General features: G+C 43.3%; 1 protein-coding gene across 2 annotated transcripts in view; it reads right to left on the reverse strand.

The window, feature by feature from the left end:
* The window catches only part of FTO (FTO alpha-ketoglutarate dependent dioxygenase), a 371,203-nt gene that overhangs the window by 246,047 nt on the left and 107,920 nt on the right, over window positions 1–17,236 (reverse strand). The window contains exon 3 of one of the 2 annotated variants that reach the window (XM_032854458.1): window positions 4,362–4,986. In XM_032854458.1, coding sequence (XP_032710349.1) covers window positions 4,362–4,986 — 625 coding nt within the window. Of the gene's footprint in view, window positions 1–4,358; window positions 4,987–17,236 lie in introns of both variants that reach the window. The other variant, XM_032854457.1, reaches the window with a different exon arrangement.

Below are 17,236 nucleotides of genomic sequence, written 5' to 3' on the forward strand. Positions count from 1 at the left end.
AACTGTACACCTGTGCCTCCCCCTTGTTTACAACCTTCTTGTTCATTTGTGTTCTCTCTCCTTGCTAAAACATAAGCTCTGTGAGGGCAGGGATTTTTGCTGGTGGCTATAAGCTCAGCATCTAGAAGAGTGCTTGCCAAACAGCAGATGCTTATTCTTCAGTGCATAAATACTTCCACAGGGATTAAATGTGACTGAGAACACCAAACCAGTTTTACTGAACAATGTAAGTGACTTCACAAATAACGAACAGGGATGCCTGGGTGGCTCAGTCGGTTGGGCATCCAACTGCTGATTTCAGTTCAGGTCATGATCTCGGGGTTATGAGCCCCGAGTCAGTCAGGCTCCACGTGTAGTGGAAAGTCGGCTTGAGATTTTCTCTCTCTCTCCCTCTCCCTTGGCCCCTCCCCACTTTGCTTTCTAAAATAAATAAATAAATCTTTAAAAAAAAAAAAAACAGCACATGGCATAATACAATGAAGCAAAGTCAAACGAGCTTTGAGACCTCAGACAGGGATGCAGGGAATCATGGGAAAACATTAAATATCACAGCATTTTTTTAAAAAAAATTATGATTATGAATGCTCCCAAACTCCTAGCTGCAGTTTCCATCTAACCTTTCATGCTGTCAAAGATGAGCTAAGGCAGAGAAGTTACTCATTTCAACGTAAAGTACGGTAACGAATTTCTCGCCTTAAATGAATTCAACTTTTCCTGGGTCAAAGACATGAAATGGGAGTCCTAGAATCCAAGAAAATTATTACGAAGTCCCTGCTTTCAGCAGAATCAGAGAATCGCATACTCACCATCATGGATTGGCTTCTCTCCCTTTTCCTCCTTTCACCCTCCCTGGGAAATCTGGGAAACGATACGAAGAATCTGCAATACTTGGCACTAGTGAAAATTCTTAAGAATTGCTTTTCCTAGAAAGACAATGTTGCAGAAAGCGTTTCCTTCCAAATGAACAAAAAACAGTAACCAATGATTATTTACCTGGTCCTTCTAAAGGTATTCAAGTCAGAGAACAAGGTGTAGAACTACATTAAACAAGGAGTTGTTCATGTGTTCTGATAGAATTTGTGCACATGTGTGTATATATGTTTGGGGTTTTTTGGTTTTTAAGATCCGAGAGTAACAAGCATTGTCAGCAAAGCTAGCACTGGAAAATCAAATACTCTGCCAATTTACACACGATTCCCTGAAGCCATTCCTGATTAAATGTTGTACCATTTCAATCTTCTTACTGGGGATATCTATTAACTAGCTCTGCTTGTGAAGCCAATGAATTTAGTATATAATTACACGTATCCTATACAAATTACTTCTCAATGACCTCTACTCACAGAAATAAACCAAAGAGGGATGACTGGCTCATTATAAATCTACAGAAAGATTTCAATGGGAAAAGGTATTGAGAGCAAAGTCCTGAAGGATCTTAAGCTTCACCTGAATTTAATTTCAGCAGGAAGTAATCTCGTCTGTTCTGAACTCCCAATGCATTTTACATGAACTCCTGTGGCATGTCACACTTCCTTGTCGCTAGGGAACTACGTGACCTTGGAAACGTCACTGCCGTTCTCCCTGCCTGAGTGTCTTCATCTACAAAATGAGATGCTTGAACAAGGTGATTTCCAAAGTCTCTTTCCAGGTCTCACATTTCCTGATGGCTTAATTACAATCACAGGAGCACACTTTACTTTACCTGTCCTTTCAAGGCAAGAAGGGCATTTTTACCTCTGGAGCCTCCCTACTGTCTAGAATAGCCAACTGAACTTCCCTTAGCAACTGCTTGGCAAACATGTTCAGAGACTCAGAAAACAGTACCATGGTCTGAAATTCCCATTCTCTTTGCCAGCTTTAAGCCCTTCCTAAGCCCGACCATGATTTTTAACCCAAATGGCTCTCTTCGAGGCCACCTTTACCATACCTCTGGCAGGATTACAGGGAGGCTAGAGAGGTAAACCTATCACTTGTCAAAAAGTTTCAAGGCACTTGCTTTGGAAATCATCTGACTCAATGTCACACACACAACTGGAGACCCAGAGAGAGGTTCCATTTCACAGAATAAGCTTATCTAATGCATTCCAACCCCGAGAGCATGTGAAGGAAGCTACAAGCAGATGTTGCAGGGGGAGAAAAGAGAGGTGGCAGGCAGAGGGCAGAGAATACTGGACCTGCTAGCGAGAGCAAGGAGAACATTCCCTTCACATTTGCAGAGGTGGATATTTTAAAAACCCAAATGCCAGAGGGAGCCATACTGCAAGAATAGGAAAATCTGCTCATAAGGCAGTTAGCCTTAACTGTTAGAACTCTGAAGCCAGAATGTCTGGGTTCGAATCCCACCTCTGCTGATTACTAGCTACATACCCATGGAAAAGTTAATCATCCCTTTGTGCCTCAGTGTTCTCATCTGTAAAATGAGGAAATAGCAGTATTGATTGACAGGGCTGTTATAAAAAGAAAGCAGGTTAATACGTGTGAATGCTTATATCAACACCCTGCACAGAGTAGGTGTTCAATAAATGAGAGCTCCCAGCGCTGCAGTTATTATTATTAGAGTTCTGGGATTCTCTGGGATTTGTTCTAAGAGAACAAAGGAATCCTGCTGCTCTTACGGATTCCAATTCCGCAGTTCCTCCTCCAGATGACAGTTGCAAGGATAAACCTTTATGTGTTTATGTATACTTGTATACTTTATCAGTCTTAACTACTCCCGACCACAGAAAGCATTCATTCAAAATTTAAATTCCTTTCTGAACAATATTCTAGGTTTCAAAAAAGACTCGATCACCCACGCTCTGGGAGTACAAAAGGACTATTAAACTGTAGGGCTGAGAGGAGGTGGGAGCACAAAGACATCTTTGTCATGGTTTGAGCTATCACATACCATGGCCTCAACGGCCTTGGCTTCAGAGAGCTGCCTCCTTCAGAAGGAAACTAACAAACGGGATCCATTGTTCCTTCCCACCAGAGTTCTTGGATGTGATCGTTCTTAAATCCCTGGCAACGCCTTAGTAAAGATCAGAGGATCTCAGTTCTTTCCATGAGGACAGCATCAAATCCCCTTCAAGCAATTTTCTTAGGTCAGCATCATTATTTGAGGTGCCAGGGAAACTGGTGAAATTTCCAACCGCTAAACTAGTTCCTTGTTCCGGGCTGAAGACGTGAGGTAAAGCTAGAAGATTTTTTAGCTGTCCTGAGGAATGTCGGAGATGGGGAAATGGGAAGAAATTTAAAGAGAATCATGAGAACTTCTTTTTAAAACCCCTTTCATAAAGCAGTCATTTTCATAAACAAAAAGCATACAAAGCGATAAATGACCTCCAATTAAAAAACAGTTTTCGGAAGGCACGGACCCTCCAAAGCTCCAGTTCGTTCCCTGATGGGATGTCTAGAACTCTGGTTTTCCAAGCATCTTTCAATAAACAGGTAGAAGAGATAAAGAGACAGCAAAGCTAATACTGGTGTCTTGTATTCCTTTGTCAAATGATCAGGCAAAGAACAAAGTCAGCAATGGTCATGCATGCCCTCAACTGTTTTGTTTTGGATTTGCTCAGCTGTCTTTTTATACCCCGGGGCTGAAAAACAATGGAGACCCTAAACACACAGAAATGGAACAAAAGAAGGAGGAAAGTTCCAGGAGGCCACAAAAAAAGATAGCCTCTGATCTCTGTTCCAAGGGGGCCAAATTTCAGAAACTTCAAGAACAAGTTTGCCCACAGCACCCCTTTTAGGTCTAAAACTGCAGAGCTGATTTGGGGGAGGGGGTGGAGGGGGAAGGCTGGAGCGTTTCCTAAAAACAGGCGACTGTCTGCTTACAGAACCCACTTCGACTGTTTCTGGCAAGAAGGACAGTAGTCAAATCTCTGTGAAGCCAAGAACAAGTCCGTATTTGACAAATCACTCCCATCAAGACAGTGATGTCAACCACAATAGAGTATTTTGGCAAGGCTGGAAATGTGCACCTGTGGGAACCTGGAAAGATTTGACAGATTTTTTGTTTTCCCAGCCCTTTATCAGCAAGTTAATTATAGCAACTGTACAGTGTACACCGAGCTGTACAGAGAGGCAGTTGGCTGTGTGAAACCAAGACGTGGCTCTCCCGGGCATGAGAAAGACGAAGTGACAGCAGTGCTTACGCTCAGAAATATTCGATGGAAGGCCAGTGTGGCAATGAGCGAGACAAGAGTGCTAGATGAGAAAATGTGCACTCTGCAGATACCTGGGGGTGGCAAACTGAGAAAAGAAACGCGACACACACACACACACACGCACACGCACACGCACACACACACATGCACACACACACACACGCCTCCGGAGCCTCCAGGGCTGCGTGTCCCCGGCGCGCACTGTACCTTCTTCGCAGCTGTAGCTGTACACGGCCACCGCCGAGCGTTCCACCAGATTCTCGTCGTGGTGCCAGCTCACGGCCATCTTCCCCATGCCAAAGTAAGGCTCTTCCTTCAGGTAGGGCATTTTCTGGGGATCCATGAAATTCAACAAAGTGACATTGTAAGCGGCTCTGTTCTTCATGTCCAGCTCATCCTGCCCGTCAAAGGACCCCATCCCGACCCTGGGGAAGTCTGGACCTATGCACACGGGCACGGCATCGATGTTGGCTTTCTCCTTGCACGCGAGTTCTTCCAAAGCCTGGACCGTCTCTGTCTGCAGGTAGTTGTTGAGCTTGAGGAAGGTCTGACAGGCGGCCCCGATGCCTGGCTCGTCGTACTTGGGGCTCGTGCCCTTCACCGGCCAGGGTACCGTGAACAACCTGGTGTTGAGGTACTTGTAGGTGTAGCCAGGGTTGCCGATGAGGATGCGCGACACGGGTGTGAGCAGGTCTTTGCCCTGGATCCTGACCAGGTCCCGAAAGAAGCAGCCATGCTTGTGCAGCGTGAGGAAGGCTTCCTGCACCTCCTTGTGGAGCTCCTCAGGGACGCTGCCTGCCTCGCGGAGAATCAGTTTCGGGTACTTCAGCTGCCACTGAAACAAAACCGAAGCAAGAAGAGGGGTTCAGGGGCGCCTGGGTGGCTCAGTGGGTGAAAGCCTCTGCCTTCAGCTCAGGTCATGATCTCAGGGTCCTGGGATCGAGCCCCGCATCGGGCTCTCTGCTTGGCGGGGAGCCTGCTTCCCCCTCTCTCTCTGCCTGCCTCTCTGCCTAATTGTGATCTCTGTCGGTCAAATCAATAAATAAAATCTTAAAAAAAAAAAAAGAGGAGCTCATGGAGCGCTGGGAATTTATCATTTCCAGAACTGTGATGCTCTGTCAGCGTTTCCAAGGGGGGAAAAACAAACAAACAAACAAACAAACAACCGGCAGGTAACATTTCTGAACAGGACCCGTATCTCTCCAGCCTCACACGGAAGGTCACGCGAAACAAAGGCCATCGACCATCCGGTCAAGATTTTCAAGTGCCAGCTCAAGGGATTCATCTTTACTATAAACAAAATAATAATCATTTGTGCTCTGATCTGCCCGGCTCCGTCTATGGCCACTTCTCCCTGCCATCAATCTGTCTTCCAAATGTTGGCCCTCCAGACACCCCGATTTTATTAATTAATGGCTTACCAGCTATTTATTAAGTGCTTTCTAAGGGCCGGGTATTATTCTAAATGATTTAGACATGTGGACTCATTTGCCGCTCACAGCCTTATGCAGTGGTACTGTTACTGTCTCTGGTTGCTACAGGGGAATCTGGAAGCACGGAGACACTGTAAACACTTGCCCAAAGTCAAGTGTTGGTACCCAGTGGAACTGGGCTTTGAAGCCTCTGGGCTTGAGTCTGGTTCCGGGGCGGGAGTTCTGAACCACAAGATTGCCCTGCCTCCCAATCAATGACGAACTGCTATCTCCTCTGATACTTTCCCTGAAGGAGAAATCACTTCTCATTGGGAATTAGTTACCAAGTCCCATGAACACTAGAGCCTGGAGAATTTTGCTTACAACGACAATACTAGTGCCCAGAACGTATTCAGTAAATGTTGAATGAATGAGTGCATAAAGGAGGTGGTCCACTGCGATTGAGAAAGCTGTGATCATTCTATTGGTGTCAGTGGAGGAGAATACTGTCAGATGATCCCTCCTCTAATATGGAAACATACGGATTTGTTGCCACAGTAGCAATAAATTCTTCATTACCTGTTCAGCCACCACTTCTGGCTCCTAGGACTTATGAACGGGTGACAAGCCAGAGTTCCCTGATTCTGCACAATGAAATGGACTTTTTTTTTTTTTTTTTAAACCAAAGCACAGGATTTTACCTTTTACCCTTGTAAAGTTTAATCTGATCGGTACCTCCACAGTCCTGTACAGCCCACCATTTTTAAGACTCGTTCCTTCTATATCCTCATTCAATGATTACCGTTTATATGATAAACAAGGCAAGACTATTTATTCCTCCATACATTTTTTCCATTCAATGTATGTCTCCAGAGCACCCACCAAACATGAGACAGAGATAAGGTTCCTGCCCTCACAGAGCCTTCTACCAGATCAGGTAATAAATAAGGGAAAGCGATCTCAAATTGCATTAAGTACTAGGACAGAAACAAACCACTGGGAAATATGTCACAGATGAGGGAAGACTCTCTAAGGACTTGGCCTTTAAGCTGGGATCTTCAGGAAAAGGAGGTGCCAGCCATGTGACAAGCTGGCGAGAAAGTTTCCCGGGGAAGGGACCAAAAACCACAAAGGTGCTGAGGAGGGAGACCAGACTGTTCTAGAGACATAAAGAAGGCCTGTTTTACTAGAGCAAAAAAGCCAAAGGCAGAGTGACACGCAGTGAGGTTGAAGGGAAGGCAGAGGCTGGACCACACAGAGCCTGGAAGGTCAAAGCAGGGAATCGGGATTTGACTCTAAGTGTGCTAGAGGAACCAAGGGAAGAAGAGTAATTCGATTTACATTTTATAAAAATCACTCTTAAGTTACAATATCGGGCACAGACTGGAAAGAGCCAAACATGAAAGCAGAAATCCTGATAGGTGTTATTACAATCGTTGAGGAGAAAAGCGACAATGGTCCAAATCTGAGACAGAGATAAATGGAAAGGTGAAACACATATTTTATAGGCAGAGCACAGGCAGTGCTTACAGACTCAATATGAGGGTAAAAAAAAGGAAAGCAGTTCCGGATGACTCTCAGGTTTCTGGATTTAATTACTGAATAAACAGCTTACCATTTTTTTTTTTTTTAGAGATTTATCTATCTATTTGAGAGAGAGAGAGAATGCGTGGATGCACAAGGAGGAGGGGCAGAGGGTGAGCGTCTCAAGCAAACTCCGTGCTAAGTGCAGAACCCAAGATCATGACCCGAGCTGAAACCAAGAGCTGGACACTTAACCAACTGCGCCACCCAGGCACTCCTCCATTTTTTTTAAATAAGAAAGACTAGGATAAAACAGGACTGTTAGTGGAAGAATTGGAAGGAATGAGGAGCTCCATTTTGGAGCTGTAACCATTAAAATACCTACGAAATCTTCAGGTGGAAGCGGAGGGGGAGGGGGCACTGCACAGACACACCTGGAAATCCAGGTGGCAGCTGTCAGCACACCTGTGGGTTTGTTTGGTTTTTTTGAAAGATTTTATTTATTTATTTGATGGAGAGAGAGATGACAAGCAGGCAAAGAGGCAGGCAGAGGGGGAGCCCAGAGAGAGGGGGGGCAAGCAGGCTCCATGCTAAGCAGAGAGCCCGACGTGGGGCTCAATCCCAGGACCCTGAGATCATGACCTGGCTGGAGGCAGAGGCTTAACACACTGAGCCACCCAGGTGCCCCACACAGCTGTGGTTTTTAAAGGCCTAAAAATGAATGGGCCCTCCCAGGGAAATCGTGTGAACCCAGAAGGGGGCCCACAGCCATTTCCTGAGTCACAGAGGAAAGGAGCTAAGAGATCTCTGAGGGAGAAAACTGGGAGAGTGCTAATGCAGGAGTCAAAAGACAGGAGCACTTCATGAAGGATGGAGTAGGCGACCACCCCTGGGAGGCCAAGTGAGATGAGGACAGACATGCTCCCCGAGATGTGGCAGCGTGAACATCACTGATGACCATGACAAGAGCCATTTCAGCAGAGTGGGGGCGATGAGAGTCACAGATGAGAGTCAGCTGCGGATGGCATGACAGAGCAGCAGCAGAGGCGCCGTGTTCTGAATGTCTGTCTCGGGCGTCACGCTCCAAAGGGGAACAGAAAAACGCAGCTGTCGATGAAGGCTGATACCGGATTGGGGGACCATCTTTAGTGCTGGAAGATGGGGGGACACACCAGAGCCTGCCAGGATATTCTTGGGAAGAGGAGGATGCTGTAGGACACAGGGTCATGAACTACAGGAGCAAAATCCTTGAGTGGCCAGAGCAGGAGTCTCCCAAGGCAAGTATGTGAATGAACCATGTGGGGTTCATGTGGCCACCCGCCAGAGGTGGTGGGGAGAAGATAGCAGAACTGTTTTGTTTTTAACCTAAAGAAAAAAAAGTCAAGCCTTACTAAAATATGTGTACATATATGTGTGATATATACACACTCATACACACATGTAATATATACAGACACATACACATGTCTATTATAAAACAGACACAAGGATACAGATAATACATCTATTTTATGGAGAACTATCGGTAGTGCGCTGGAGTCACTTCATATCCCCTTGGGAAACCTGCTGTGTACATTTCTTCCCACCTGCATTCAGTGATGTGAAGATGGTAGCCTGAAATCGGCCATGGAGAAGTATTTACACCACAGACATCAGGAAACACTCAAAATCGAGGCTGGTTTATTTCTTCCCAGACAGCCCATTCTTTAAACACTTAGTAGGACACCACTATATACGCTTCACATTTGTTACTGACAGGAGTATATGATCAAAAACCATTTGGATCAGAAGAAAGATACCTCCTATATTGGAATCAACTGGAAGGAGAGGGGTGCCTGGGTGGTTCAGTGGGTTAAGCCTCTGCCTTTGGCTCAGGTCATGATCTCAATCTTGGGATCAAGCCCCGCATTGGGCTCTCTGCTCAGCAGGGAGCCTACTTCCCCCTCTCTCTCTGCCTGCCTCTCTGCCTATTTGTGATCTCTCTCTCTCTCTCTCTGTCAAATAAATAAATAAGATCTTTAAAAAAAAAACTGGAAGGAGAAACATCTAAATTCACAGAGGACTGTAAACTTAGTAACAGGCAAACAGGTAAAAGTTTCAGGGAGTTTTTAGAGGGAGAGAGAGAGGAGCACTCCAATTTTTCGCAGTGAAAACGCAAAACAAATCACTACCTAAGAATGTGTGCTGGTCACGTGGGCTGCTTGCCAGACAGTTCTGGACTCCTCTGCCATCACCCAGCTTTTTGGACGCAATGTGGGGAATTACGCTTCCCAGCCCCCTCATGTTGGATGAAACATGTGACTGTTTGTGTCCAGAAAAATGATGGCTATCGCTTCGTTGCCAGTACCACACCCTCTGAAACGCTCTTCTTGGCTAGTCACCAGCTGGTAGCTACATAGATCTCCAAGTTACTACTTTCATGGGTGGCGATTCTCTGCCAACCCACAAATGATATGTAGAATGAGTAAAAAATAGTGCAGGGGGAAGATTTGAGGGATGTCTGTTACTACAGCATTATCTAGCCCATTCTGCCTGATCCAGAATGCAGGAAATAGAAGGGATGCATGCAGAAGAAAAATGAAGTCATCAAGGCTGCATATGGAAAAATGATCTTACTAGGAAAGCGCAGTAGGATTGCCTTGCTTCTCAGAGTGACTATCTGAGATGTGTGATCATAAATTTAAAGTGACAGAGAGGAGAGTTATGCGGCACACCACTCTGAATGGCCATTGGGACTGTCAGGGAAGCATTTAGGATTTATAGCTTCTATAGTCGTTTATCCCATTTGAAAAATAAAAAGAGAAATATCCTACTTCCTGTTTATGCCGCTCATGAAGAGAGCAATGTCATCTAGTAAGCAGCAATGGAATATTCTGGAGCCATGAGCAGTAACTCTAATTCTATCACTAAACTGGTTATTCTCTGAGCAAGTCCCTGAGGCCTCAGCACACCTAAAGCACGTCTAACCAACCACAGTGGTTAAGAAGGAAATGTCTCCATACTTCCTTAACGATTCAGGGGTTCTTTAAATAATCCTTAGTATAAAATATTAATGAAAAGTAAGATAATTCCCAAGAACTTTTTTGGGAACGCACTCCCTCTGGGACTGAGAGGAGGAAGACTGGAGATAATACACACACACACACACACACACACACACCCCTACCTACACACAGCTTACAGCCATCACTCACTATACAGAGGGGCAGGAGACTGTGGAAGATGGATTTAACACAGGAGAATAATAACTCTAAGCACCTGGGAAATTCACATAGCCATATGAGCATCACATGTAAATACCTTGACATTAAAAAGAGCATTCTAAAAATAAAACAATAATAATGACATGGGAAAGATCCCCGCCCTCCCCGTTTTTTTAACTGATCTTTCAAGTGCCTTCCCCTCTGACCACATGGGCCTCTTTTCCCACAGGCGTCAAGAGGCCAGCATTCAGCACCTCTCCTTTCAGGACAGGCTCTTCCTCCCAAATCTACACCTGCCAGGCCCTTCTCATCCTGCGGGCCACTTTCTCAAAGAATCCTTCCCTGCACTGCCCTCCTCAAATACATATCCCCCATTATCATGCATCACACACTTCTCATTTCTCTTTCACAGCACTTCTCAATCTGTAACTACATATTTCTTTGAACTATTATTTGTTTAATCATCTGTCCCACAAGACTGACTCTCCCAGAAGGAGGACATGGTAGCAATTTTATTCTCCACTACATCCCCAAGCCCTTGGCTGGCCCAAATATAAATGCTCAGACTTGTTTCTAAGAGTAAGAGAATAAAAAAATATCTAAGATTGATAGAAAACAGATTAGTGAGGGTCTGGACTGGGAATGGGAAAGAAGGCCGACAAATGCAAAAGAGGCAGGAGGGATATCTTGGGGGTTTGGAAATTATTCTAAAACTACTGCGGTGGTAGTTGCACAACTCTACAAATTTACCAAAAACTACTGAACTGTATAATCTTAAAAGGTGAATTTTATGGTATGTAAATTGTACATACAGACAGCTCACTACTAAATTGTTTTAAAAAGATTGATACATTTGAATGTACAAAATTTTAAACTTTTGCATAAAAAGAAATATAAAATAAGAAGGCCAACACTAACTGGAAAAAACTATTTGCAATTTAGATGGCAAAAATGGTCTTAATATTCTTAATAAAAAACCTCTCCAAATTTAAATATATATATAAATAGATAAATATATGTATGTATACACACACACATACATAATACATATCAGAAGAGAAATTCACACATAAATTAACAGAGGAGACTCCTAAATATAGAAAAAATGTACTGCACTGAAGTCAGGAAAAAATGTAAATTAACATAATTGGTATTAAATTGTATTTAATTTAGTCTGCCTATAAAATTTGCAAAAAATAAAATTTTATCATAGTAATACACATTGCTGGTGAGGCAAAATCAAATATTCTGATAGTCTACAATTAGGAATGCAAATTATTGCAACCTTGCTTACGGCTAGTTGGACAAAATTCACCAGAACCTAAGTATGCACATATCTTTCAACCCAGTTATCCTACTTCTAAGAATTTATCACAGGGAAATAGAGAAATGTACCAAGATTACAAGGACATTCGTCAAACTTTTTTTATAATAATTAAGAGCTAAAAACCACCAAAATGTCCAACAGGGGATTAGAGGTAAAATGGTACATTCATGGGATGGAATACTAAAGTAACATACTTTAGAAAAATTTATGTACTGTTCTGTGAAAAATGTAAATAACGAAGTACTATTAAATAAGAAATTAGTAACCAGCTATTGAGACAACAGGATCTCAGCTTGAAGTGAAAACAAATTGCAGATAAATACAGAAAAGAAAACCGGGGGGTGGGGGGAAATATGGTCACAAGTTTATAGTGGTTATCTCTGAGTAGCAAACTTGGGCATAATTTTAATTTTCTTTTTTAGACGTCTATGTATTTTTCAAATGTACCGAAGTAAATGTAAAAAGCTTTTTAAATTAGAAAATCAGGGGGGAAAAAAAGAAAGAAGGTCAGGGAAAAGACGTTGCATTCAAAACTTCTTAATTTTCATTACATTTCTTACATTTGCCAAGAGATTCTTTTCGATGACCCTGAATTTTCAAAATGTTTCAATATTAACTTCTGGTTCTAATTTAAATCTCATTTGTAATGCTGCTGAATGCTCTAGGAAATTATGACTTTAACACAAGAAATACAAATAATAAGAACTGGTGAATTTGGTCACTATCTCAACAAAAAAAAAAAAAAAAAGAAAGAAAGAAAAGAAAATCTCCCATCCTAAATGCCCACTCTAATTATTTAGCAAGTAATTAGACTAATGCCTGATCCCTAAAAGTACCATGTAGTACTTCTTTAAAGAGAACTACAAGTAACTCTGGAAAAGAGCTGAACGTTAAATAATTGAATATTAATTCATTCTGGCAAACAAGTAAGTTCCCTTTCCATTTTGGACAGGTACATTTAAAACAGCAGATATCATACAAGAAACTGGAACAGCTGCTGGCAGATTTTCAAATATGTCAGAATTTTTTTGTTGTTGAATTCCATTCAAGTTTTGCCAAGTTTAGAGTCATGCAATTGTATTAATAGTTGTCCGGTCACCTAATATATCTTTTGAGATCTACAAAAGGTTTCATGATCTAAATGATGATTCTTAATAAGCAGTTGGAAAGGTATTTTAGATACAAACCACCAGCACGCCAGGCCTTTCTCGATGGCCGAAACATGTGGAATGCTAGGTTTTCTGGAGAATAAGCTTTATTTTCCACCTATGTTAAGCCATTATATAAAAATTCTACTGCTTCTCCTCTCATATCAAGGGATGGTTCTGAAAGAATTTCAAAATACAGAGAGGACAGACATGTTGCTAAATGGATAAGAGACCAGTTTTACAGGACTCATCTAAATGAGACCAGTGGAACTCAACCCTCAGTAGAGTGAAATTAAATTTAAAATCTTCAAGTGACTTGGGAAATGTACTTCATTTAAAAAGTGTCGTGAATGCTGTGAAGTGTGTAAGCCTGATGATTCACAGACTGTACCCCTGGGCAAATCATATATTATATGTTATATAAGTAAACAACAAACAAACAAACAAATAAAGTGTTGTGATATCAAGGGACTCTATTTCTAGTCTGGCTGTTAATAGATTTCGCTGGTAAATGTATACATTGACAGTCATAACATTTTCTATACAACTTTCACTGTAACATGCTTATGACTTGGTAGCCATCCCAAGACGAGTGGGCTGGACACATCTGGCCTAACCAGCCAACCTTCTGCTGCCTGATGCTGAGCTGTCTCCAAAGCAGGCTCTCCACTCTGAGGTCACTCCACTCACCCTGCTATAGCTACCACAGCTGAGTTTCTTGGGATAACATGTAGTTTGCTACAAAGTGACCCGCAGATGTCTGCTCGTTCATTCACTCACTCAGTTTTTTTGTTTTGTTTTGTTTTTTTAAAGTAGGCTCCATACCCAGCATGGAGCCCAGTGTGGGGGTTGAACTCACGACCCTGAGATCTAAACCGAAGCTGAAATCAAGAGTCAGGACACTTAACCGACTGAGCCCCGCAGGTGCCCCAATCCAGTGGTTCATTTTTTGTTTATTTAAAATGTACTGAGTATCTGTTCTCTACTAGATACTGCATTAAGTGCCATAACTACAATGATTAAAAACAAGGTAGCTCCTGTTTCATGGCATCTCATAATTTAACAGTACAAATAAAATTTAAAACCAGTAGCTAAAGAAAGACTTATCATGAGGGAAGTATGAAAACACTACTGTGGGAGTAGGGAATAAAGAAGCAGGAAGGGAATCTGGAAAATTCTCATGTATTGAATAAGTATTTATTGAGCACATACTACTTGCAAAGCATGAGGCGCTGGGAACACAAAAGAAAACGAAACTCTGATATGTTCTCCAGGAACTCATATTCATGTATATGGTATAAAAATATAGAGGATATGTGGGGCTCATCATATCCATAGTATTTTATAAATTTATTTTCGAATTATTTGCTTAGTAAAATAGATAGTCTTTAGATTGTGATAAGGGTTATGGAATATAAGAAATCCCAGTTAGGTAGGATAAGAATGCCAGCAGTGAATGTTCCCGCTTCACACAGGCTAGTCGGAGAGGGCCTTTGATAAAGTGACATCCGAGCAGAGAAATGCAAGAAATGAGGATACAAAAGCTCCGCGGATACCTTGGGCAGGGTAAAAGAGAGTCCCAGGCAAAGGGAACATTCAGTGCAAAGGACCAGGGGTGGGGGGGGTGGGGGCAGCAGTGTGCTTGCCTGCTGCTCAGGATGGCGAGAGGAGGGGCGGCAGAGGCAGGGAGCGAGCTGGGAGAAGCAGTGGGGAACCAGCTCTTCCTGTGCTTTGTGGGTAAACAGAAGTCCTCGGCTTTTACTCTGAACACAATGGGAAGCCCTCTGAGCAAGAAAGAAGAATGAGCTGATGGAGGTTTCAGAAAGAGCACTGCGACAGACACTGTGGGGAAACAGAAGGCTTTGCAAACATCTCAGGAAGAGACGATGGGAGCTCTGGCCACGGGGTAGATGCCGGAGGCGCAGGGAGGTGGCTGCATTTTGAATATGTTCTGAAAATAAAACAGGTGGCATTTGCCAGTATCTTCACCAAAGTGGTCATATATCAGCAATGTCTTCAAGGGTGAGTAGATGCTGGCCAGACAGAAGAGGGGATGAGGGTGCTCCACGCCCAGGCAATAACATGCACAAAGGCATGGAAGGATGAAAGGTCGGAAATCAAGAGTCAGGATGTAGCAAGAGACTCCGCAGGATAGTCTACGGTCGCTCTCCATGTTAGGCAATGGGTAGAGATGAGACAGAGAGGTAGTCTGGGGTCACACGGTCAGTGGCCTTAGAGGACATGTTGAGGAGGGTGAACTCTACCTTACAGGCAAGAGGAACTGAGCAAAATTTATAAAGTAAGGAGTGACAAGTCAGACATATTAAGAGGAACACAATATTGCTGGTAATGGAGAGGGCACAAGGACCACCAGGTAGAACAGGAAAACTGTGCTGGTCTAAGATGATAAATGAGGGCCTGAATGACAAGAAGAAACACTCTGAGGGCTTATGAAAAGGCAGACCTGCCAGGGTCCAGCACCTGAATGAGGGATGAAGCACTGCAAGGGGAGGACAGCAGGATTTCTTGATCGGTAAACAGCACGAGGAAGGTTGCCCCCAGAAGGGAATGGACAGCAGGAGATCCTAGAAAATGGATCCTCACCAAAATGTGACTCAGAACTTGTCACATGTGTGCTCCAAACCCTCTCACAGCTTCTCATGTCATTCAGAGTCACAGCCAACATACTAGGCCAAGACGGCAAGTTCCCATTATCATCGGGCCACGGCTCTCTGACCTCATCCCTTCTGTTCTCAACTCTCTCACTTTGCTCCAGGCGTGTTGGCCTTGGGGGCTCCTCCTCAGATACCTCTGGGGCTCTGCTCTTCCCTACGTCCAGAACATTCTTCTTAGAAGCATCTACAAAAGCGAGCAGTGCCAGAACAACACAGTGCGTGGAAAGTACACAGTAATCGAAAGCAAGGGGGCATACTGAGGATAGAGGCGTTTTCTCTGGATGCGAGAGGTAGCACTCATAGATCTGGAAGCCCGGGTCTGTGCTGGACTATGTAGTTCCTCATTTCTTTGTACTCTGTGGTGAACCTACAGAAGTTCTCTCTACTTTTCTACTTCGGGTTTTTTGTTGTTTCATTTTTTTTCCCCATGGTCTTACCAGATGAAAACAAAAAATGCCTCTGAATGTGTTCTGATTTTGAGTATGGTATTCTGGGAGGCACGCAACAGAGCAGAAAGAGCAAGGGCCTTCGGAGTCTGATAAATGTGGGCTTGGACCACCTCTGCTGCTCAGATACGGAGCTTTGTGTGGATCTAAAGAGAAATTTCTAGAAGAGGAAGATCATACCTACCTCGAACACTGAAAGCCTAAAGAAGAGCAGTGACCAAATGAATATTTGTGGAATAAATGCTCTAGCGAGTTGTGAGGACTGAACTCCACACTGTAAGGGTCAACACACACACCCAACAAGGAAGCTGAGAAAAAGTCTTGCTTTTGTGACTGGCAGCTGGATGGGCATTCCTGTGGCCAGGGCCTATTTAAGGGACCCCGAGTCAATCCAAACTTTCTATTTATTCATGTCATTAAAAAAGTATTTTCACTTTGTCTTTCAAGAGAATAGATTTCCTTTACTAAAAGTCTCTTGAAACACTAACCCTTATTACAAGGTGCACTTAAGGTGATTAGGTATTGGTATCAGACTTGTTGTGGGTCTTGGAAAGGTAAAAGAGCAGCCTTGATAGTTGTTGTTTGCCTTTGAGTTTGCTTCTATCCCCCGGTGTAGGACTGGCTCTGTGCACGGTGGCTGATAACCTCTGTGTTTAATTCTTCATGTACTACCACTACTTGCACCCTACCAAAGCCAAAAGGCTCAGAAGCTGCTTTACAACAGTGTGTGTAACCATGTACCAGATGGCTTCTATCTATAAAAACAGTAATAAGGATTTAAGAACTGATCGTATTTTGTGGATTTGTTTTAAGGGTCCTTTGGATAACTGTTTTTGTTTTGTTTTTCTGACTACCAAGAATACATGTTCATTTAAGACAATTTGGAAAAACAGAAAAGCTCAAAAGAGAAAACCCTACCATGCTGGCATACAACATTTCTGTATATACCCTGTAAACCTTGCCCGATGCCACCTCCCTGGGAAAGAGGGCTGTGTGTATAAAAACAAAATTAAAAGCATACAAAACATTATTACATAACTTGGTTTTTAAATTAACAAATGCATGCATTAATTCACGCGCCCATCCAAGGAAATTAATCCAACACCCACCAGCCACCTACCTGCCAGGTGCTAAACAAAGCACAGAGCATGGGGGAGACAAGCATAAAAATAAAATCACGGAGATAATAAAGGCGCATGTAAAGTGCTACGGGTGCACACAAGAGGAAGCAGAGACAAGTCTCCGCACTGCGGAGGTGTCAGGGACATCCTACAAGAGGTGACACATTGCTCACGGGTAACAGAAGTTCACCAAGGGAGGGAGGAGGCGAGGCAGCAGAGGATATAGCAT

The sequence above is a fragment of the Lontra canadensis genome, unplaced genomic scaffold (genome assembly GCF_010015895.1).
Source record: "Lontra canadensis isolate GAN:19392208 unplaced genomic scaffold, GSC_riverotter_1.0 scaffold8, whole genome shotgun sequence".
Classification (NCBI taxonomy): Eukaryota; Metazoa; Chordata; class Mammalia; order Carnivora; family Mustelidae; genus Lontra; species Lontra canadensis.